The following is a 24,574-nucleotide window of genomic DNA, read 5'->3' on the forward strand; positions in this document are numbered from 1 at the left end:
GTTGAAATGGTGGAGGCTACCTCGCTAAATATATTTAAGTCACGGGTAGATAGGTTTTTGATAGACAAGGGAATTAAGGGTTATGGGGAGAAAGTGGGAAAGTGGAACTGATCCACTTTAGATCAGCCATGATCTTATTGAATGGCGGGGCAGGCTCAAAGGGCTAGATGGCCTACTCCTGCTCCTATTTCTTATGTTCTTATGTATAGATAGGGTGGATTCTCGGAGGCTATTTCCTAGGGCTGAAATGGTCGCAATGAGAGGACACAGGCTTAGGGTGCTGGGGAGTATACAGAGTGGATGTCAGGGGTAAGTTTTTCACTCAGAGGGTGATGAGTGAGTGGAATTGGCTGCCGTCAGTGGAGGGGAACTCGTTGGGGTCTTTTAAGAGACTTCTGGGTGAATATGTGGGATTTAATGGGATTGAGGGTTATAGATAGGCATGGTAGGTAGGGATATGATTGGCGCAACTGGTGGGCTGAAGGGCCTGTTTGTGCTGTAGTGTTCTATGTTCTATATAAAATGTTGGTTAGGCAACAGCTAGAGTATTGTGCACAGTTCTGGAATCCACATTATAGAAGAGGTGTTAAAGCACTGAAAAGGCTGTAGGGAAGATTTACCAGGACATTGCCTGGGCTGGAGAGTTTTAGTTATGAAGAGAGATTACATAGACTGGAGTTATTTTCCTTGGAACAAAGACTAAGAGGAGACACGATTGAGATGTATAAGATTATGAGGGGCATAGATAGACAGGCAGAAACTTTTCCCCTTGGTGGAAGGATCAATGATGAGGGGGCACAGATTTAAGGCAGGAGGTTTAGAGGGAATGTGAGGAAAATCTTTTTCACCTAAAGGATGTGGGAGTCTGGAACTCACAACTTGAGAGTATGGTGGAGACAGAGACCTCATAACGTTTAAAAAGTGTTTAGATATGCACTTGTGATGCCAAGACTATGGGCGTGTTGTCTTTGAATGGCTCAGATGCAATAGGCTGGAGGACCATTTTCAGTGCTGTGTACCTCTAATACTCTATGCTTCAGTATATACAATATTAGCTCTATTGTACCTTTCATAAATATTCTATCAATTGATAAAACAATTATAATGTGCTACACTTTAACTTTCATATCAATTTTAAATGTAACCACTAAAATCTCCCCAATGCTGAAAAATGTAGTACCCCTGTATTTGCCTTGGAGGCAGTACATCAAAGTCTCACTAGAATTGGTTCCTAGAATAAGAGGGTTTTCCTATTTTGAGAGGCTGAGTAAATTTGGCCTATACTCTCTGGAGTTTAGAAAAATGAGAAGTAATTATATTGAAACATACAAGATTTTGAAAGGACTTGACAGGGTGGACACAGAAGTTGTTTCCCACAGCTGGGAATCTAGTGCAGTGGGGTAGAACTTCATAGAAACGTAGAAATAGAAACAGTGTTAGGCCATTCAGCCCTTCGAGCCCGCTCCACCATTCATTTTAATCATGGCTGAACATCGAATTCAATATCCTGATCCTCCCCTTGCCCCCACAGCCCTTGATCCCTTTAGCGCCTAGAGCTACATCTAATTTCTTCTTGAAAATAGATGTTTTGGCCTCAGGATAAGGGGGATCAAATATATATGATTCAGCTGAGGAGAAATTTCTTCATGGATTGTTAAAAATCTTTACCCCAGAGAGTTGTGGACACTCCATCTTTGAATCTATTCAAGGCAGGAATAGATGTTTGAGCTCTCAAGCAATCAAGGAAAACGGGGAATAGGCTGAAAGGATGGAGTTGAGGCAGATTGTACTGAATAGTGGAGCAGGCTCTCCTGCTTTAATTATGTTTTTATCTGCCTCCTTGCAGCTGCAAATAGGCACCGTCTGTTCTCACACTGCGCAATTCACCAGTGGACTTTCCCCAGGCTCACCCAAGGACCCATAAAGTTGCAATGTGGCTTCGCCATATTTTCTATGAAGTTATGGCAATGAAGCAAGCCACAAGAGGCTCTCTGTGCATGCAACAACTTGCCCTAACTGTTGCCATTAACTAGGAGGAGCGTGACTACCACCTCCTGGCCAAGGAGCCAATGAAAACAGAAAATGCTGGAGAAACTCAACAGGTCTGACAGCGTCTGTGGCAAGCCAACAGAACCAATGGTTCAAGTCAAGATGACTGTTCATCAGAGGAATTGGTCGTCAGCTCTGAAGATGAGACCAGCAATGATTAAGTTTATTCATTATTAGTATCACAAGTAGATTTATATTAACATTGCAATGAAGTTAGTGAAAATCCACCCATTGCCACATTCCAGCGCCTGTTTGGACACACTGAGGGAGAATTTAGCTAATTCAGCTAAGCAACATGTCTTTCTGATAAAACCAAAGAACTTGGAAGAAATCCACACAGACACAAGGAGAATGTGCAGAGTCCGCACAGACAGTGACCCCAAGCCAGAAATTGAACCCAGGTCCCTGGTGCTGTGAGACAGCAGTGTTAAGTACTATGCCAAATCTGACGAAGGGGCTAACCGGAAAGCTAGTGAATTTACTATCAAATAAATCGGTTGGACTGAAACCTGGTGTTGTCAGACATTTTACTGTGTTTATCCCAGTCCAACGCCGGCATATCCACATCAAATCTCAGGTCACCAATATAACAAAATAAACATGGGCATCCTCGAGACTCCCATTTCATTATTACCATAGTAAGACACAATTATTATCTCACCAGAGATATCCGCTCACTTTCATCAGGCCGTAAAACACACCTTCAAAAGTTTATTTATTTATGTCACAGGTAAGCTTACACTAACATTGCAATGAAGTTACTGTTAAAATCCCCTAGCCGCCACACTCCAGCGCCTGTTCGGACACATTGAGGTTGAATTTAGCATGACCAATGCACCTAACCAGCATGTCTTTCAGGGTGGGTCTTTGGGTCGGTCTTTTGGGTGGGCCAAACAAGTAAACAAACGCAAATTACATTAGGACAAAGAAAAAAGGGGCAGATCCACAAAAGGAAAGGGGAACGGCCCGAACAGAAACAAAAAGTACAAAGGAAACTTAAGACACGTCAAATCAAAATGTGATTGTCGGGGTCCATAACGCACCTAAGCCCCTGCGGTGCCCAACGGGCGCGGAAAGCGTCGACTGCGCCCGCGAACACCGCGTGCTCCCTCTCCAGGGACTCCCGGCCGCGAACGTAGCCGCGGTAGACGGGAGCATGTCTTTCGGATTCCGTATCATTTACAAAGTGAAGCGAATTTCATCTCAGGGAACTTCTAGGAAGACGATGATCCAGAGACGGAAACCCTCCATTGAATCCACGTACAAAAAGCGATATGTTAACCGGATTGTGGAAATAATCTGAGAATTAAATTGTTGGACAGTCTGCGTTCCACCTTCTGTTTGCCGTGCGACAGCTAAAGCGGAACGTTTATTCGCTGGGCCCGGTTTGCGGGGCGGGGGAGTGAGGGCGACGGACAGGGAAATGACGTTGATAGCAACGTTCCTAAGAGACCGAAGCGAAGACGAAAGCCACCATTAAAATAACAGAGAGAGAGAGAGAGAAAGAGAGGGGGATAAAGTGTGGAGGAGGCGCACGGTTAGAGTCTGAGTATAGCGAGAGAGAGAGAGAGAGAGAGGCCTGCCCGGGCCCAGTGACGGGAGGGGTCAGGCTAGGCCCGGGGTCAGAGGGTAAGTGACGGGGGTCTGCCCGGGCCCCGGGGTCAGAGGGTAAGTGACGGCGGGGTCAGATTGTGAGGCCGCCGGGTGGCGGTTGCGGTAGTGAAGCCGGAGCGGCGGCACTGAGCGGCTGCCCCGATGGATAGCGACATGAACCTGGATGAGGAGGTGGATCACTCCTTCTTCGACAGCGACTGCGAGGGGGAGGACGCCGCCAAGCGCAGCAGCCCCAGCCCCCGGGCACGGCTTGGCGGCTCCGCCAGCGAGGGCCGGGCGAGGCGGAGCCGGCGGGATCACGGAGCGGCGGAGGCGGAGGCGGAGACCGAGCCCGAGCAGCGAGCTCAGGCGGGGGGTTCCGCCTCGCCAGACCTGGTCTCCACGTCGGCCTCCGCCTCGCCCGCAGCTTCCCGGTCCCCCTCACCCCCCGTCTCGGCCTCCCCCTCGCCCCGCAATTCCCGGACCCCCTCGTCCTCATCCAATGAAAAGGGTGCCAGCTTCCCAGAGGAGCCCCTGCTAAAAACCGCCGGCTCTGCCAAGAGTTCAGCAGACGAAGCGGGAAGAAGTGAAGAAGGGAAAAGGAGTATTGGAGCTAGACCCAGTTCCCAGAGGACTGTGCCTGGGAACCGCTCTAGACTTAATGAAGCTGCCGATTCCGACCCAGACTTGGACGTTGATGGCTCCAAGTTGGATTGCTCCTCCTCCTCATCATCATCTTCGTCGGGGAAACAGTCTTTTTGCGTTACTGCAACCCAGCGCAAACCCAAATCTTCCTCCAAGTCAAGAAAGGGGCATGTCAAAGACTCCCGCCGGGCCAAAAACCAAGAGGAAGACACCGAGGGTACAGTAACTGACGTGACCGCGCTTTCCAGTCCGGATAGCAGCCCCGTTCAAACTGTTCGCCGACGTAAGCAATCAAAGGCTAAATGTCGCAGAAAAAAATGCCACAGTAAACAGGAAAATATTAGTCAGGAAATCTACGATAGCCTGGACACTTTAAGCTTTGATAGGGAAAGGGGTCAAGGGAGGGAAAAGTCACGAAGGCAGAGGGAAGCCAAGTCTAGCAATTTGCTTGCGAAGTCAGATTCCTTGGAGCCCAAGAGGTTTTGGAGTCCAAGACATAGCCAGAAGATCCTCAGTGATGCCACTGACCTAAACCAGCTACTGAAAGGTGAAACTTAAATGTTTCCTTTTGTAAAATGAAGGCTAGTACTTTGCCATTAATAGTCTTTATTTCAGTTCAGGCATTTGATGGACTAAATGGCTGCCCCGCTAGTCTTGATGACTCTTTAAGAAATAGGAGCAGCAACAGGCTTTAATACCATGGCTGATCTTTGACCTCAACTCCACTTTCTTGTCTGATCCCCATATTGCCTTGATTCGCTTCGTCCAAAAATCTATTTTAAATGTTCTCAACAACGGAGCACTGACAGTGGTGCCCCCTGGAGTAGTGAATTCTAAACATTCAGTACCTGAGAGCCAGAAATTTCACCTCACCTCAATCCTAAATGGCTGACCTCTTATCCTGAAGTTGTCCACTCCCTAATCTAGGGCGATAAACATTTACTCCATCATGCTAACCAGTATTTTTTATGTTTTGATAAGATCTCGTAATTCTTCCAAACTCCAGGCACATGTGGCTGAAAGGGTTCTCTAAGAGAAATCAATCTAGTGAACCTTTATTTGCTTTCTGTAAAGCAAGTATATGATTCTTTAGGTATGGGGACACAGAACTGTACCTAGGTGTGATCTCCCCTTTACAATTGCAGCAAGACTTCCTTACTTTTATACTCCAACGCTTTGCAATAAAGGCCAACATGTGACTTACCTTCCTAATGGCTTGTTGTATCTGCAAGTTGTGTTTCTTGTATAAGGGCCCCTAAATTCCTCAACATCAACACTGAATAGTTTCTCACCATTTTAAAAAAAGTTGCTTCATTATTTTTCCTACCAAAGTGAATAATTATCTTCTTGATGCTATGCAATCTTCTTGTCTGCTAACTTCACCTGACCACACTAACATCAACAATGTGTATTTATATATTGCCTTCATGAGCATTATAAGGTTCTTCATGAGCATTATAAAGAAAAAGTTAACACTCAGCCATGTAAAATCATACTAGGGATCATGGTCAGAATCTTGATCAAAGAAGTAGATTTTAAGGAATGTCTCAAAGTAGGAAAGAGAGGTAGAGAGTGAGACTCATTTGGGGAAAGGAAGTAGTTCCTCTTCCGCTAGCTTTGTATCGGCAATAAATTTGGGTTTGTTACACTCATGTGTCTTCACGCTATTAATATAGATTGTAAATAGTGAGTTTCCGGCACTGATCTTTGTCGCACTTCACAAATAACAACCTACCAATCTGAAAATGATCTATTTATTTCTGAACAATACTAGTAATCAGCCAACTGTGAACCCTATTCCACATATAATCTACCTGTGCATCAACTAATATAATACAAATCTAGGACTTGCTGTCTGATAAACCTTCCTTTCTTGTGCAGCAGCCTTGAGGAAATGTGATGTACACCATTTATGCTCCCCTGCCAGTGATGCTGTTGGGGTATCTGTTTTGTATCCTCCAGTTCTCTATCTGTATTGCAGAGAAACCCAGATGGTTCAATCAGCTATACTTCACTTTTTTTCCCCAAGTTTAACGTTTTACTTGATAGAAAATCCAGCTGTTAAATCAAATGAGGTCAGATTGTATCACTGTCTTTAAATTAGGAATGGAAGTTTGGGCGTGTTTTCTTCTAGTTAACCGTGTCTTTAACTCCCCTCTTCCCTTAAAAAGATCAAAGAACATTACACCACAGGAACAGGCCCTTTGGCCCTCCAAGCCTGCACCGACCATGCTGCTCGACTGAAGTAACGCCCCCCCCCTTTCTGGGGACCATATCCCTCCATTCCCATCCCACTAATGTAGTTCTCAAGAAGCCTCTTAAAAGTCACTATCGTATCTACCTTCCCTATCGATGAGTTCCAGGTACCCACCACTCTTTAAAAAAAACACTTGGCTTGTACATCCTTACATCTTGCCTCTTGCATCTTAAACCTATGCCCCCTAGTAGTTGACTCTTCCACCCTGGGAAAAGGCTTCTTACTATCCACTCTGTCCATGCCTCTCATAATCTTGTAGACTTTGATCAGATTGCCCCTCAACCTCTGTCATTCCAGTGAGAATAAACCAAGTTTCTCCAACCTCTCCTCATAGCTAATGCCTTCCATACCAGACAACATCCTGGTAAATCTTTTCTGTACCCTCTCCAAAGCCTCCATGTCCTTCTGGTGATGTGGCGATCAGAATTGAACACTATATTCCAAGTGCAGCTTAACTAAGGTTCTATAAAGCTGCAACATGACTTGCCGATTTTTAAACTCAGTGCTCTGGTTGATGAAGGCAGGCATACCGTATGCCTTCTTGAGCGCCTTCTTGAGCACCTTCTCCACCTCCACCATGACACTATGTCTTAACTCCCATTGTATAATGCCAAGATAGATTATTTTGAAAGTCAGTTAGATAGACATAGAAAAAAAGCACATCAGATATATTCTGTCTCAGGTATATTTTTTGCAAATTACTGTTTTGTCACATTTCCAATTACAATAAATTTTTGCGAAAAAAGAATACCCTAATTTTTTTCAGGACTTCGTTACTTTTAAATATTTTCCTGTTCATGTACACATTTATCACTGCAGAATATTAAGAACAGGAGAAGACCATACAGTTTGTGAAACCTAATTGGCCATTTAAAAATGGTGGTGGATGATACTGGGTTTCCAATCTACTTTCCCACCACTCCCCATATCTCTGATTCACTGAAAAACCAACAGTCTGTCTGTTTTGGCCTTAAATATCATCAAAGCTGATTGATGCTGCATCCACAACTCTCCGGAATAGAAAATTCAGAAGATTTTCAATCTCTTGAAGAAGTTTCACTCAAATTACTCAGTTTCAAATTAAAGAAACACTTTAACTGTGTCACTAACTGTATCAAGCTTATTACGCTCTGCCTCATAAGGGGTAGGAAAGCCACAATAATGGTGGACCATCATGTTGTTTGTGATGTTTATTTAATGTTTTAAACTTTCACTACCATTTATCATACCCTTTGAGCTACTGTGTTACGTTGTTAAAATGACCTCTCCTGACATGCAGCAAGATTGATTTGGACAGAATCTGATTGTGCTGGATGGTTTTAGGATTTCGAATGACCATGTGGAAATTTTATGCACCACCATTACGATGTGCTAAAATACTGGTGATGCTAAATCCATCACCACTGTGTCAATTAAACTTTTACACCTGCCATTACATTTAACTAAAATTCTCATGAAAACATTATCTGATTTTGCATTTGAGCAGTTTTATTTGCTAACCCAAAACTGGCTGTGAAACATTTTAAATTATCAGTTTCGAGTAGCTTCAACGCTGTTGTTTAGGGAACTAAAAAAGAGACTATTAAGCAGCAGCTCAAAGATAACAATCTCTGGATTTCTCCCAATAACATATGTTAGTAAATAGAGAAATAGAAGGTTAGAGTAAATGAATATGTTGTTGGAGAGATCATAGAATTCCAATAGTGCTAAGAAAGGATATATTAACTTTGGAGGGGGTGCAGAGAAGATTCACCAGGTTGATTCTGGAAATGAGGGGGGTTAGCTCAGAAGAGGTTGAGTAGACAGCCTGTACTCATTGGCGTTTAGAAGGTTGAGGGGAGATATTATAGAGACATATGATAATGAGAGGGGCTAGACAAGGTAGAAGCAGCGAGATTGTTTCCTCTTGCAATGGGAACAAGAACTAGAGGGTACAACCTCAAAATACAGGGGAGTCAATTTAGAACAGAGTTGAGGAGGAACTACTTCTCCCAGAGGGTGGTGAATCTTTGGAATTCTCTGCCCGTTGAAGCAGTGGAGGCTACCTCGTTAAATGTGTTTAAGTCGCAGGTAGATAGATTTTTGACGAATAAGGGAATTAAGGGTTATGGGGAGCAGGCGGGTAAGTGGCACTGAACACTATCAGATCAGATCAGCCATGATCTTATTGAAAGGCGGGGCAGGCTCGAGGGGCTAGATGGCCTACTCCTCCTATTTCTTATGCGTAGAAGGCCCATCAAGTCTACACTGACTCTCTGACAGAGTACCTTACCAGGCTCCTTTCCTCATCATGTCCATTTAATCCCACACATTTACGATGGTTAATCCATCTAACCTACACATCTTGAGACACTAAAGGGCAATTTAACATAGCCAATCCACCTAACCGGCACAATTTTCAACTGGGAGGAAACCAAGCACCTGGAGTACATGCAGACTCCACACGCTGTCACCCAAGACTGGATTTGAACCTGTGTCTCTGGCACTGTGAGGCAGCTATGCTAATCACTGTACTGCCCTTGTGGCCTAAAGCGGAATGTTTTAGATTTCTTGGACATGAACCAGTTGTAGTGGAACAAGAATTGTACAGGCTGATGTGCTGCATCTCAACATATGCTGCATCTCAAGCTTGATTGTATTGTCAAAGCTGATTTAAACTAATTTGGCAGAGGAGATGAAAGCAAAGATGTAGCATTAGAAAGGAGCAAGAAAGTGCACAGCAGTCTGAGAGAGCCAGATAGCGGTAGACAAAGAAATATTATCTGGGGTCAAACTAGAACAGAAGATCTAAATTGGGTTCACAGCTCATGCACAAAGGAGCTTGGTCTAAAAAAAAAATTGGGAGCTAAATACAAAAAGCTACTTACCTGACTCAAAAAAAAGGACAGGACATAAGAACATAAGAACATAAGAAATAGGAGCAGGAGTAGGCCATCTGGCCCTTCGAGCCTGCCCCGCCATTCAATAAGATCATGGCTGATCTGTCGTGGCTCAGTTCCACTTTCCCACCCTCTCCCCATAACCCTTAATCCCCTCTCTTATCAAAAACCCATCAACCCGCTTCTTAAAAATATTTAGCGAGGCAGCCTCTGAGTACTAAATATTGGCTCTGGATGTTCAGGAAAGAAAAGGAAGAGTGGTGGTAGTGTTGATTAAGGAGAATATTGCAGTGTGAGATTGTGTGCACTGGATGGGTTAGGATAGAATTTATTAAGTTAAAGTTAAGAAACAAAAGAGGTACTGTTACACTACTGGGTGTTCTGTAGGCTGCCAATTAGTGGGAAAGATTTGAAGAAGCAGACTTTTAAGGAAATTAGAGACAGGTGCAAGAATTTGTACAGTAATAACAATGGGAAACTTCAATTGTCCTAATGTGGACTGGGGTTGTAATGAAGTGAAGAGTTTCTGACTGCGTTTTGGGGAATATTCTTGATCAGTAAATTTTTATCACATTGAGGAAGGGGACTTCGCTGGATCTGGTTATGGGCAATGCAGTGGGTCAGGTGTCAACAAGGGAAAATTTAAGAAGCTGTGATTCTAGAAAAATAGTTTTAGATTAGCTATGGAAAAAGGGGATGGAACACTAGTGAGGTAAAAACAATATAATTGGACTAGGGTCAATTTCAATGGGTTGAGAGCTGATCTGTCCCAAATAAGTTGGAATCTTGAGTATGGCAAGCAAAACAGTAATGGAAGAGCAGGCTGTCTTTAAAGAGGAGATGGTTCAGGTGCAGTTGATGTACATTCCTATGCGGAGGCAAGGCAAGGCCACTAAAACCAAAGCATCCTGGATGACAAAAGAAATAGAGGGAAAGATGAAGGAGAAAGAGGGTGCATATGGTTAATGTCAGATCGATAATGCGAGAGAACCAAGTTGAATACAGATCTGAGGGGAAGTAACAAAACAAGTTGCAAAGAGTATGATTAGAGACTCGCAACTAACATAGAGGAATCCAGAAGTCTTCTATGGGCTTATACCTAATGGAAGAGTTGTTAGAGGCAAGGTGGGCCAATAAAGGACAAAAATAGGATCTACACGCCGGCATACCCACATCATGTCTACAAATGTAGGCAGAGGGCCTGGCTGAGGAGCTAGATGAATTCTTTGCATCTGTCAAGGAGGAAGGACTTCCAAAAGCTATTTGATCAAATGCTACGTAAGAAATAGGAGCAGAGTAGGCCATTCGGGGATGGTGACTTAGTGGTAACATCATTGTGTTATTATTCCAAAAGGCCAAGACCAACACTCTGGGGACATAGGTTCAAATCCCACCATGGCAGTTGTTGAAATTGAAATTCAATTAATAAATCTGAAATATAAAGCTAGTCTCAGTAATGGTGATCATGACAGCTGTCATTGATCGTTGTAAAAACCCATTGGTTCGTTAATGGCCATTAGGGAAAGAAATGTGCTACGTGTTCTGGCTTCGCAAGCCACACAGTTCAAGGGCAATTAGGAATGGAGGCAACAGAAGCTGCCAGTCATATCTGTACCTTAAGTAAAGAAAACCATCATGGCTGATTTGATTATGGCCTAAACTCCACTTTCTTGCCAACACCCACTGTCCTCCTCCCCCAAACCAAGCCTTGGCTCCCAAGTCAATCAAAAATCTGACTAGCTCTGTTTTGAATATATGTAATGACCCAGCCTCCATTGTTTTCTAAGGAAAATAATTCTGAACACCAACAATCTTCTGAACTAATAAATTCCTCTTCATCTCTGTCTTAAATGGATGACCCCTTCTTTTGAAATAGTGCCCCCTCCCCCCAATCCTTAAATTCTAGATTCCCCGTGAGGGGAAACAGACACAAACCTGTCAAGCTCACTCAGTGCTCAATGTTATTTATTGCAATATGTTTGATTCTTCTAAACTCCAATAAATATAGGCCCAACCTGCTCAACTTTTTCAAGAACTCCTCAAGTAGGCTTGTCAGTAATGTTAAAGCACAGAGAATAAAAAGGACAGTAACGGCAGGGATCTGCATGACAAGAGTACAGGTAAACAGTTATTTTTCAGACTGGAGGACAGTGGTGAGCACTAGGATCACTGCTTTTCTTGATATATAAATAAGTAACTTAGATTTGGGTGTTCTGGGTGCAATTTTATAATTTGCAGATGACACAAAACTAAATACGACAGTAATAGAATTCACAAGGACATAGACAGGCTGGTGGAATGGGCAGATACAGGTCAAATTAAATGTAATGCAGGAAAGTATTCAGGGATTAATTTTGATAGGAAGAATAAGTGATGCAGTATAAAATAAAGGGTATAATTCTGAAGTGGTTGCAGGAGCAAAGAGACCTGGAGAAGTATGTACACAAATTGTTGAAGGTGTCAGGGCAGGTTGAGAAAGTAGTTATAAAGACAGATTGGATCCTGAGCTTTATGAAAAGCAACATAAAGTACAATAGCACAGAGACTATGGTGAAACTACATCACTGGGATATAGTGTCCAGTTTCTGGGCATCATAGTTTAGAAAAGATATGACAGGACGGGAGTGTACAGAAAAGATATGTGAGAATGGTTTGAGGGGTAATGAATTTCAGTTGCGGTGGATAGATTGGAGAATCTGGAGTTGTTCTCCCTGGAAAAGAGAAGGTTAAGAAGAAATTAAATGGAGGTTTTCAAAATCATGAAGTCTGGACAGAGTACATACCGTGGAACAATGGTGGGAGGGTCAAGAGCCAGAGGACATAGATTTAAGGTGACCGGCAAAAGAATCCAAAGATGAGGTAAAACTTTACACAGCGAATTTGGAATGCAATACCCAGATTCAGTTGTGGCTTTCATGGGAGAATTAGCTAAGTACCTGAAGGGAAATAAAATTACAGGACAATGACAGAGGGGATTGGGATCACAAGCTCAATAAGTGGTATGGCCACCTGCGCTGTAACCATTCTATGTTTCTTTCAGCTATGATGAATTTGGAAAGAAGAGAACTAAGAAAAATAGTGGGTGATTTTCCTACTCGAAAGAGCAAGAAAAACTACACCTTCAGTAATGAAGAAGCTAAGCGAATTGATCGTGAAAATCAGAGATTGTTACAAGAATTGACCCGAAAGGCGACAAAACCAGCAGTTCTCACCTCAAAGGCAATCGTGCCTTCGTCAGTGCGAGTTTACCACAGCACCCTGAATAGACAGCGAGAGCAGGAGAGAATTGAACAAGAAAACTTGGTAAGTGTTTCAGGTAGCCCAGAGGCAGAGAAGCAGGAATGCCTAGAAAATTTAAAAGATGCTAAAGGCCTCTTGAGGTATCCGGTCTCAGAACGAATGATTTGATCATAGTCCCTGGAGCCTCCATTTGCTGTGGTTGATGAGTGCACTGACACTCTATTTGGGCTTGTGCATGCTGAGTGGTTACCTGAGCAAAGCAATAAGAAATACTGTTGCTAAGAGAACCATAAGAAACCCTTAGAGGCAGAATAATGAATTCTTTAGCGATTTTAAAAAAAAAATTGGTTCGTTCCATTTTCATCAGTTAACTTGGAACTTTAATTTTTTTAAGTGTTCCATAAGCCTAGTATGAAAACACAATTCGGTTATAAATCAAATTTACCCATAATCAGTGTGTGATGGTTCATAATTGGATTACTTGCATTAAAATGTGTAGGGTAATTAAAAATAGTTTTGTGAATGCTTTATATGCAGTGTTATTGCTGATTTCTTACGAGCTAATCACAGGAGACAACAATAAAGCATATGCAGGCAGACCACTACATGAAGGCTGCATTTATTTATACCATACTTCACACGCACGCAGACGTTGTTTAAATTTTGATCTAACAATGCATATAGGTATAAAATGTATTCATCACGGTTAACCTTGTCCATATTGCAGAGAGTTGAAACTTTTCTTGGTATGCTTACCCCCCGCTATCTCTCTGTCTGACTCCAAAACTTGGTTATCACGAATGAAGGTTAGCTTGTACAGTTCTTGCAGTTGAAAGTTCTGCTGACTTTAAGGTACTGATCTTTATGACAGAGAGGAAGCTGTTTTTTTTCTGTTACAAAAAAATCTGCCATCATTTTTCTATTATTCTCTTGTTAATTATTGATTCTTAAACCTCACTATACTGTCAGTTTTATTCCCAACCCTCCCCCAACCCAAAAGCAGTAATAACATTGGCAGTAATTAAGTGCAGAAGTTAAAACAGTAATCAGTATATAATATTTGGTATATAATAATGGTATATAATACTTGACATTGGAAACTTTATCACTACAGTTGAAGTGGAGGGTCTTAAATTTGCTACTTGGTTTAGGAATTAGCTTGACATCCCTGAGCCATGGATTATTCTCTGCCAATTTATTAAATTATGCATATGGAGCAGCATTTAAAAATGTACTTTTGTCTCAATGTTATCAGTCACACAAATAGTTCAAAAGTATAACCAAAGAGGTGAACTACAAACTATTGTTGAGGTATAGTGGGGGTCAATGGGTGCTATTCGGATTGGCGGTTGGTGACAAGTGGAGTGCCCCAGGGGTCGGTGCTGGGGCCTCAGCTATTTACCATTTATATAGATGATCTGGAGGAGGGAACCGAGTGTATGGTGTCGAAATTTGCTGATGACACCAAGATTGGTGGAACGGCAAATTGTGCGGAGGGTGTGGAGAGTCTGCAGAAGGATCTAGATAGGCTGGGCAAATGGGCCAGGAACTGGCAAATGGAATTTAATGTTGGCAAGTGCGAGGTGGTCCACTTTGGTAGGAATAATGGTAGGAAGGACTATTACTTACGTGGCGAAATCTGCAGCATGCGACGGTGCAGAGGGACCTCGGGGTCCTTGTGCATTAGTCACAAAAACCCAGCCTGCAGGTGCAGCAGGTGGTCAGGAAGGCGAATGGGATGCTGGCCTTCATAGCGAGGAGGATTGAATATAAAAGTAGGGAGGTCTTGCTGCAACTGTACAGGGCAGTGGTGAGGCCGCAGCTGGAGTACTGTGTGCAGTTTTGGTCACCGCACTTACGCAAGGATATTTTGGCCTTGGAAGGAGTGCAGAGGAGGTTTTCTAGGCTGATGCCGGAGTTGAGGGGGTTGAGCTATGAGGAGAGGCTGAATAAACTAGGCTTGTACTCGTTAGAGTTTAGAAGAATGAGGGGAGATCTCATTGAGACATATAAGATGATGAATGGGATGGATAGGATAGAGGTGGAGAGACACTTCCCGCTCAGAAAGGACAGTAGGACTAGGGGGCACAGCCTCAAGATAAAGGGGGGGGTGCGGTTTAGAACGGAGTTGAGGAGGAACTTCTTCACTCAAAGGGTGGTGAATCTCTGGAATTCTCTGCCCGTTGAAGTGGTGGAGGCTGCCTTGCTAAATATTTTTAAGACGCGTGTTGATGGGTTTTTGATAAGCGAGGGGATTAAGGGTTATGGGGAGAGGGCGGGAAAGTGGAACTGAGCCACGACAGATCAGTCATGATCTTATTGAATGGCGGGGCAGGCTTGAGGGGCTAGATGGCCTACTCCTGTTCCTATTTCTTACGTTCTTATGTATTTTAGACAATAGGACCTACTGCTATATTCATTGCTGGCAACAGGGGATACTAACATTAGACTGTTTCTAACGGGGTGCTTGAGCAGTTGGGTGAGAGTGCGTTCTGGATGAGACACAGCCAGTGTGGGTGTACAACTAGGAATTTGGAGCACAGTGGGAAAGAGGTGCATTTTGCTTTTTCTTATCTTGTAGCATCTTAATCTCCAGAGAGTGCTGTTGCCTTGCTATGGGGTGTTATGGTTCAGGTCAGAAACTCCAAAGTATTTTATGGGACCCATCTGGATCATACTTTTTGTCTCTTGAATTTGGCTGGGATAAGTATGAGATGTTTCATTTCAGGTATGGTTCAAATGACTGACTCGGGAGCTTATATTAAACAAAGTTTATTTAAGAATATAGTTAACTTGTATAGTAAGAACTTTCAAAAGTAAAAGTACAGTCAGGCTTACATTAAAATTGCCATGAAGTTACTATAAAATTCCCTTAGTCGCCACATTCCAGTGCCTGTTCAGATCAGTTAACCCAAACAGCACGCCTTTCAAACAGTGGGAGGAAACCAGTGCACCTGGAGAAAACTCACGCAGACATGGGGTGAACATGCAAACTCCACAAAGACCCAAGCCAGGAATCGAACCCAGGCTCGTGGCGCTGTAAGGCAGCAGTGTTAACCACTGTGTGACCGTGCCGCCCTTTTATCAATTACAAACAATAGAACAACCACTATAATGTATAAGCCTTAACAAGTATATCGGGTGTGCTCCAATCCTACAGAACAAAAGACCCTTTTCACAGGTTTAACATGGCAAAGACTAATGCTCACATGATACTGGACTTGAAAACTTTGGATGATTTTCCTGGATAGACTCAACAGTTTGAAGTCAGAACAGCTTCTCGGACTGAGGAGACACTCTGGCCAAGCCACCAACAGCAAACTTTCTCCTCCAGGGAGGCTTTCAACTAAACAGCAGAATTTCCCAAAGCTTAGAGTGAGAGAGACACTGCTTTCGGTCTAATGTCCACTCCCTTCTAAACTAAAACACTGTTGCCAACCAAAAACAGAAAATGAAACCTTGAATTCCCTAGGGGGAAAAAGACCTGACCAGAACCCACGATCTTCCTCCCAACAATGCAAGGCCATAAAACTAATCCCACAGTAAAGAACTCCCCATAAATAAGCCCCCATTGAAGTGTCAATAAAAAGACTCTCATAGACAGCCCAGCAACAATGAGGAAAATGAACTGTAAAGGTTTACTTACAACTCCAGAGTACGTTAATTTAAAAAAAAATTCTTAAAGGTACACTAACATCATAAGGGGTAGAGGCTTGAAAGGGAGAGAACTGATGGGAAGTAGTGGGGAGTTATTTATCTCCAATTTAAAGCTGCATTATCTATCTTTTTAAAAAAAATTATTTTCTAATGATCATGAAGGTAAAAGTCTTTTTAAACTAAATGTACAACTGAGGAGCTCCATACAGTGGTTATCATGTTTTGTACGGCCTGCAGTATATGGCAATTTCTGGACTCTGTGCAGCCTTGACTGACCATTTTTGTGGGCACTACCACCGGTTTGATCAGCTTGAGAACTGAATTATGGAACTTGAGTGTTGACTGAAAGCGCAGTGGTGTATCCGCGAGACTGGAGGTTTGTGGATAACACATTTCTAGATGTGGTCACACCACACCTTAAGGCGGTTCAGTCTGTGGGGGAACAGGAGACCACCAGTCAGAAAAGAGGAGGCAGGCAGGTACTCAGGAAAGCCCCAGCGTACATCTCAGTTAAAAGCTGCTTTTGTTTAATAGAAAACAGTGAGAGTGATGGTCCATCTGGGAGCGCGGCAAAAGCCAATTTCACAGCACAGGGGGTGGCTCAGCTGCACAAGGAGGGAGTGGAAGAACAGTAGTGGTAAGAGACTTAATAGTGGGAGGTGCAAACAGGGTTTTCTGCAGCTGCAGAAGGTAGCAGATTGAAAAGCAACCTCAAAGGTTGTAATCTTTGGAAGGTTGGAGAAGGGAGGGGGGGTGGGTTGGTGGTGGTAGTGTCACATCAGGGTGGGGCATATAATTTCTATGCTTTAAACATTTTCTTGTCCCCACCATAGCACCTTATAGGTTTCTCTGTTTTCCTGTGGGTATGGAGTAGATTGTTTTTATTCCCCATATTCTGTTCTTAAATGCTGCTTGAATGTAATAATCTTTCAGTTCTGAGGGATGTTTTATATTTCAAAAGTTATTTCTTCATGGGATGCAGGCATTGCTGACAAGGCCAGCAGATTTTTTTCCCATCCCTAATTGCCTTTGAGGATGTAGAATCATAGAAATAGAAGCATAGAAACCCTACAGTTAAAAAAGGCCATTCGGCCCATCGAGTCTGCACTGCCCACAACCCCACCCAGGCCCTGCCCCCATATCTCTACATATTTACTCACTAATCCCTCTAACCTGCACTTCTCAGGACACTAAGGGCAATTTTTTTAGCATGGCCAATCGGTCTAACGTGCACATCTTTGGACTGTGGGAGGAAACCGGAGCACCTGGAGGAAACCCACGCAGACACGAGGAGAATGTGCAAACTCCACACAGACAGTGAACCAAGCCGGGAATTGAACCCAGGACCCTGGAGCTGTGAAGCAGAAGTGCTAACCACTGTGCTACCGTGTCATCCGATATGGGGCACTTTCTTGAACAGTTGCAATCCATGTGCACGGGGGGAGTTCCAGGATTTTGACCCATTGATAGTGAAGGCATGGCAATATAGTTCAAAGATGGGATCATGTATGAGTTGAAGGGGAACTTGCAGGTGATGGTGTTCCCATATATTTTTGGTAGATGTCATGAGTTTGGAAGGTGCTGTTTAAAAAGCCATGGTGGGTTGCTGCATTGACCTTTTTATTATTCATTCATGGGACATGAGTGTCATTGACTGGCCAGCATTTATTGCCCATCCCTAGTTGCCCTTGAGAGGGTGGCGGTGAGCTGCCTTCTTGAATCCCTGCAGTCCATGTGCCGTGGGTTGACCCACAATACCGTTAGGGAGGGAATTCCAGGATTTTGACCCAGTGACTGCGAAGGAATGGTGATATATTTCTAAGTCAAGATGGTGAATGGCTTGGAGGGGAGCTTGCAGATGGTGGTGTTCCCATGTATCTGCTGCCCTTGTTCTTCTAGATGACAGTGGTCATGGGTTTGGAAGGTGCTGCCTAAGGATTTTTGGTGAATTGCTGCAATGCATCTTGTAAATGGGACACACTGCTAACACTGCCTATGTTAGAGCAAGTGAATGTTTCAAGTGGTTAGTGGGGGTGCTGGTCAAGTGGGCTGTTTGCCCTGGATGGTATTAAACTTTCTAAAGCGTTCATAGGATTATAAGAAATAGAACAAGAATGGTCCATTTGGTCCATTGAACCTGCTTGCATCATTCAGTAAGATTGCAGCTGATCTGGTTGTGACCTTAATTTTACTTTCCTGTCTTTCCCCCTTCCATCTTGATTTCCTTGTCAATCAAAAATCAAACCTGGCCGTGAATATACCCAGCGAACCAGCCTTCACTGCTCTGTGTGGAAGAGAATGCCAAAGCCTAACGATTCTCTTTGCCTCCGTCTTAAATGGCAGACCCCTTATTTTTAAACTGTCTACTAATTCTAGATTCTTCCATGAGGGAAAACATCCTCACAGCATCTACCCAGTCAAGCCCCCTCAGTATTTTACATCTTTCAATAAGATTACCCCTCATTCTTGTTGGTGCTACACTCATTAATATTCCATCACACTCCCAACTTGTAAATGTTGGAGAGGCTTTGGTGGTCAGGAGGTGAAGTACTCACCACAGTGTTCAGCCTCTGTCCTGCTGTTTATATTTATTTGGCTGGGCCAGTTTAGTTTCTGGTCAGTGGCAGTCCCCAGATGTTAATATTGGGGGATTCAGCAGTGGTAACGTCTTGAGATATTAGATTCTCCCTTGTTATAGATGGTCTTTGACTGACATGAATCTTGCTCTCCACGTCAACCCAAGCCTGAATGTTGTCCAGATGTCGCTACATTTAGGCACTGGCTGCTTCAGTCTCTGTGAAGTTCTGAATTTTACTGAACATTCTACAATCATCAGTGAACGTCCCCACTCCTTTATGGCAGGATGATCATTGTTAAAGCACCTGAAAATATTGGGCTTGGGGCATTACTTTGGAGCGCGCCGATGGCAATGCTCTGGGCTGAATGAATAGGTTTTAACAACTACAACCATCATTCTTTGTGCTGAGTATGACCGCAACCAGTGGAGATTTATTTGATTCCTATTGACTTTTATTAAGTCTGCACTTGATCAGATACTTGATGCCAAAAGTGGTCACTTTCACCTGACCTCTGAAATTCAACTCTTCTATCCATATTTGGGCCAAGGCTGTAATGAGGTTTGGAGTTGAATCACACTTGCACGCACATACTCAGCCCTGGCAGAGACCAAACGGGACGTCAGTGTGTTGTTTATTTGGTAAGTGCTGCTTAATAACATTGCTGATGTGTAACTGGCTGGATTGGATTTGTCCTCTTATTATGGACCGAACATATCTAGACAACATTTTACACAGTGGGATAGATTCCAGGCTTGTAGCCATACTGGAGTAGTTTGGCTAGGGAAATGACTAGTTTTAGTTCACAAAAAGACTGGAATGATTTCAGGGCCTGTAGCCTTTGCTGTATCCGGTCTGCTTAACCATTTCTTGATATCACATGGAATGAATCAATTAGGCTGAAGGCTATCACCTGCAATGCTGGGAGCATTGGTTAGTTGGAGGCTGGATTGACTGTCTACTTAGCATTTCTGGCTGCTAGCTTTAGCTGTATCTTTTGTTTGAACATGATCAGCTCTGCCATCATCGGAAATGAGCATGTTCATGGAGCTGCCTCCTCCCGTTAATTGTTTCATTGCCCTTCAATACTTCTGACAATGTGGCAGCACCGCAGAGTTTTGTTGTGGGATTGTTTAGCCCTAACAACATAGCATGCTGTTATTGTTTGCTGACTACCATGCCTGTAGCCCATGTTTCAGTTTCACCAAGCCAGCCCTTGGTTTTTAAGTATGCTTGTGGCAACACCCGGCCCTTTACTGAACGAGGTTGATCCAATGATGTGATGCTAATGATAGCATGAGGAATATTCTGAACCATGAGGTTACAGATTTAATACAATTCTGCTGCTGCTGATTGTTCATGACAACTCGTGGATGCCCAGTTTTGAACTATACAATCTCATCCGAGTCGATCCTATTTACCATGGCGATCGTGACACACAACATAATAGAGGGTACTTTTACTGTGAACGTAGGACTATATTTTCATCAGAACTGTGTTGGTTACTCTCATCAATACTGTCGTGGATGAGTACATCTGTGACAGTTGGATTCATGAAACAAAATCAGAGTAGTTTGTTTTCTTGTGTTGATTTTCTCACCATCTGCTGCATGGCCCAGTTTGGCAGATATGTCCTCCAATACTCAGATAGCTTAGTCAGCCTTGGTACTACCAAACCACTCTTGGTGATGAGCACTGAAGACCCCATTCAGAGTACATGCCTTTGCAACCCTCAGTGCTTCCAAGTTGTGTTCAACAAGGATCACTGATTCATCAGCAGATGTGGGGTGGTTAGTTTTCTTGTACTCGTTAGAGTTTAGAAGAATGAGGGGAGATCTCATTGAGACGTATAAGATGATGAATGGGATGGATAGGATAGAGGTGGAGAGACTCTTCCCGCTCAAAAAAGACAGTAGGACTAGGGGGCACAGCCTCAAGATAAAAGGGGGGCGGTTTAGAACAGAGTTGAGGAGGAACTTCTTCACTCAAAGGGTGGTGAATCTCTGGAATTCTCTGCCCGTTGAAGTGGTGGAGGCTGCCTCGCTAAATATTTTTAAGACGCGGGTTGATGGGTTTTTGATAAGAGAGGGGATTAAGGGTTATGGGGAGAGGGCGGGAAAGTGGAACTGAGCCACGACAGATCAGCCATGATCTTATTGAATGGCGGGGCAGGCTCGAAGGGCTAGATGGCCTACTCCTGCTCCTATTTCTTATGTTCATATGTTCTTTGCTTATGTTTGACCTGACACCATGGAACTTCATGCAGTCAAGAGCCAATATAGAGCATTTCCTTACAACTATTTGCCATTATGCTGCCACTTCTGGTGATTCATCCTGCTCAAGGTGGAGGACTGTAGAGAACATTGGCTGAAATGATATAATTTGAGTGTGATTGCTTGACTGGTCTACTTTTCCCAATTTTGACACCAGTCCCCCAATGTTGGTAGTGAGTATTTTGTAGTGTTGGCTGGGTCAGTGTGTCTTTGTTGTCTGCTGCCTGAATTCATGCCAGGTGATCCATCTGTTGCTGTTGCAGTTTGATACAGCTGTGAGATTGCTAAGCCATTTCAGAAGACTGTTGTGAGTCGACAACATTTGCTGTGGCTCTGGAATTGAATTCAGATTAGAGCGAGTAAAGATGTCAGATTTCCTCTGAAGGACGTTAGTGAAACAGATGGGTTTTCATGACAGTTTAGTAGATTTTATAGTCACTGTAGCTAAGATTTGTTTCTTCTTCCAGGTTTATTTATTTCACTGAATTTAAATTCCCCAGCTGCCATTGTGGGATTTGAATTTGTGTTTCTGTTCATTAGTCTAAACCCACTAGTTCAGTAGTGCTCTAACTATGCTACCATTCCTGCACTGACTGGTAGGTTCTGTGTTATCAACTCCTAAATGGCTAGCATTTCAGGGGAGGACAAAGAAAATGCTTTAAAGCCATTCTGAAACTCTCCTTGAAGCATAATAGTACTGACATTAATGATTTTTTGATAGCAAGTTTCAACCAATCACCACAGATGCACAGTGGCAGCAGTGTATACCATCTAAAAGATACACTGCAACATCTTGCCAAGGCTCTTTCAGCAATACCTTCCAAACCCATAACCTCTAACACCTAGAAGGACAAGAACAGCAGATGCATGGGAACACCACCACCTGCAAATTCCCCTTGAAACTGCGCACACAGAAACATAGAAAATAGGTGCAGAATAGACCATTCGGCAACATCAAATCTACAACATCATTCAAGATGATCATGGCTGATCATGCACTCCTGCTTTCTTTCCACACCCCTTGATCCCTTAAGCCGCAAGGGCTGCATCCAGCTCTCTCTTGAACATATCTAACAAACTAGCTCCATCCTGACTTGGAATTATATCACTGTCCCTTCACTGTGATTGGGTCAAAACCCTGGAACTCCCTTCCTAATAGCACTGTGGTGTACCTTCACCACATGGACTAGAGTGGTTCAAGAATGCAGCTCGTCACCACAATCTCAAGTGCAGTTAAGGATGGGCAATAAAAATGCTGACCTAGCAAACAATGCCCCACATCCCATAAAATAATTTTAAAAAGGCAACAACTTGTCGGTTAAGCTGAATTGCATTTCGATTCAAATTACTTAATGATGAGGCACAGCAGTGAAAGAGAAGGAAAGAAAAGGAAGGAAATCCTGCATCCTGATTCCACTACCTCATTGCGTGTCCTGCCCATGTGGCCAAAAAACTGTGGGTCGAGATAGGCCTATTCAGTCACATGAAGACACTCCAGCATGGTACTGAGAGGCCCTTTTTGCCTGCTCAGATAGATGTTGTAGATATTGTAGCGTCGTTTTGAAGTAAAGCAGGGGACTTATCTTTCGTGTCCTGGCCAATATGTATCCCTCTATCGACACAACAAATACAGATTATCTGGTCATTAACACATTGTTTATGGCTGTTTACTGTGCGCAACTTGGCTGCTATATTTCCTACAATGCAACAGTGACTACTTCAGAAAGTAACTCAGGCTGTCTAGTGCTGTATAAGTGTTAGTCTGTCGTTTAACCCACTTGTAGGCAATACTTGGAGCTTTTAAAGTTGTAAATTTTGTATTTTTAATTGCTAGTTGTTATTGCTGTGGATTTTTGTCCTGCTGTACTTTTAAATGACAGCAAGAGGGCATGTTTTACAGCACATGGCAATAATCTATGGTAATAGTAAAATCAGGTGACATAATTGTCACTTAAAATACTGATTCATTGTTGAGTGCTTAATGTTACTGTGTGTTTTAGAAAAGAAATGTAATAAATTAATACACCACCAACGTCAACAGTTTAAATAAAAATCAAGAACACAAACCAAATGCTGTTTGTTGCTGTGATCTTTTCATTTTACTGCTCTCAATTGAAATGCTGCTTACGATTTGCCACCATACCCAGTAAGATCTTTCCCCTTTCTCTAACAGCAGGTTTGAGTAGATACACAACGGGGCAATTGAGCAGTATGGAATTGGGTCTAATGTACATTAATGAGCAGGTTGTTATGAAAATCTAAGCAGTCCGCCAATTCATTTATCGTCAGTTACTTGGATTTGTTTATCTTGTAGTGAGGCAGTTATAGATCTAACGAAGGTTTGTTTTGGGGAGATGGAGAACTCGGTCTCTATTTTTAAACAAATGTTCGCATTAACCAAATATTCGCACTGCATGCCGGTAGATACAAGAAATTTACGGACTTTTTTCTGTATTTTGAAATCTGAAATGTAATTCTGAATGATTGAAAGAAATTAGTGACATTTACCAGAATTGCATTTTGCATTTGTATTTTGTAGGACCATAACAGTGTGAGGATTCTATTAACACCTGTTAGTTTGAAGGTTGCCATGACCTTCAACAGACATGCCATGCAGTGAGAGTTGATTTTGATTGGACCATGTGACTCCAGACCTTTAAGACTCCGTCATTATAGTCATAGCCCACAAACAGGTCACAAGATCATTTATCCCAGGCACACTCATAAATCCTTTCAAGCCTGTTCTTGCAGTCTTCTGTTCAAGTCTGCTCGATGCGACATTTTACTTGGAAAAGTAACTGAGGCAGAAAGATTTGTGTGAGACATGGGTGCAATTTCTGTTAGATATGAGAGTTGCATGCAAATTATTGGCTCTGACAATATCACTCAATGTTATGTTTTATAAGTACTACGCTAGAGGAAGAAGAGTCAAATAGTTAGCTAATAACAGGAGTTGCAGTATTAAAGTCTGAGGTCTGCTTTATTAAACAAAGCTGTTTTGGATATATATTGAAGGGGAACTTGTCTTCAATTGTTGAATTACAGAATAGAAATTTCAATTAATTTATTATTAAATAATTAAGGTTTGTTCTTGCTGGAGCAATGTTTGAGTGCCATCACCTTCAGTTCATCTGGGATAATAGCTTTGTGCCAGAGTTTTGGTTTACTGTCATTTACGCAGACTTTTCCACACTGTATGTGTTGTAGAGCTGAGGGCAAGGATCCCATTCATGTTGCCACGGCACCTTGCAGTGATTATAGATTTGTATAAAATCTATAATCAGGGAGTGTAGATTTAAGCTAATTGGTAGAAGGGTTCAAGGGGACATGAAGACAAACTTTTTAACCCAGAGGGTGATGGGCATATGTAATTCGCTGACCAAATTGTTAGTTCAGGCTGAAACA

At 42.9% G+C, this 24,574-nt stretch overlaps 1 protein-coding gene across 3 annotated transcripts in view; it reads left to right on the forward strand.

Moving 5' to 3' along the window:
• The first annotated feature begins 2,994 nt into the window (after positions 1–2,994).
• Positions 2,995–24,574, forward strand: part of cfap97 (cilia and flagella associated protein 97) — a 37,058-nt gene continuing 15,478 nt past the window's right edge. Inside the window, exons 1-2 of one of the 3 annotated variants that reach the window (XM_080189399.1) lie at positions 2,995–4,834; positions 12,464–12,726. In XM_080189399.1, the coding sequence (XP_080045525.1) occupies positions 3,805–4,834; positions 12,464–12,726 (1,293 nt within the window). In that variant the 5' untranslated portion in view covers positions 2,995–3,804. The remainder of the gene's footprint in view (positions 4,835–12,463; positions 12,727–24,574) is intronic. The other 2 variants (XM_080189401.1, XM_080189400.1) reach the window with 2 other exon arrangements.

Source organism: Carcharhinus amblyrhynchos, chromosome 5 (assembly GCF_965287045.1).
Source record: "Carcharhinus amblyrhynchos chromosome 5, sCarAmb.v2.hapA, whole genome shotgun sequence".
Lineage (NCBI taxonomy): Eukaryota > Metazoa > Chordata > Chondrichthyes > Carcharhiniformes > Carcharhinidae > Carcharhinus > Carcharhinus amblyrhynchos.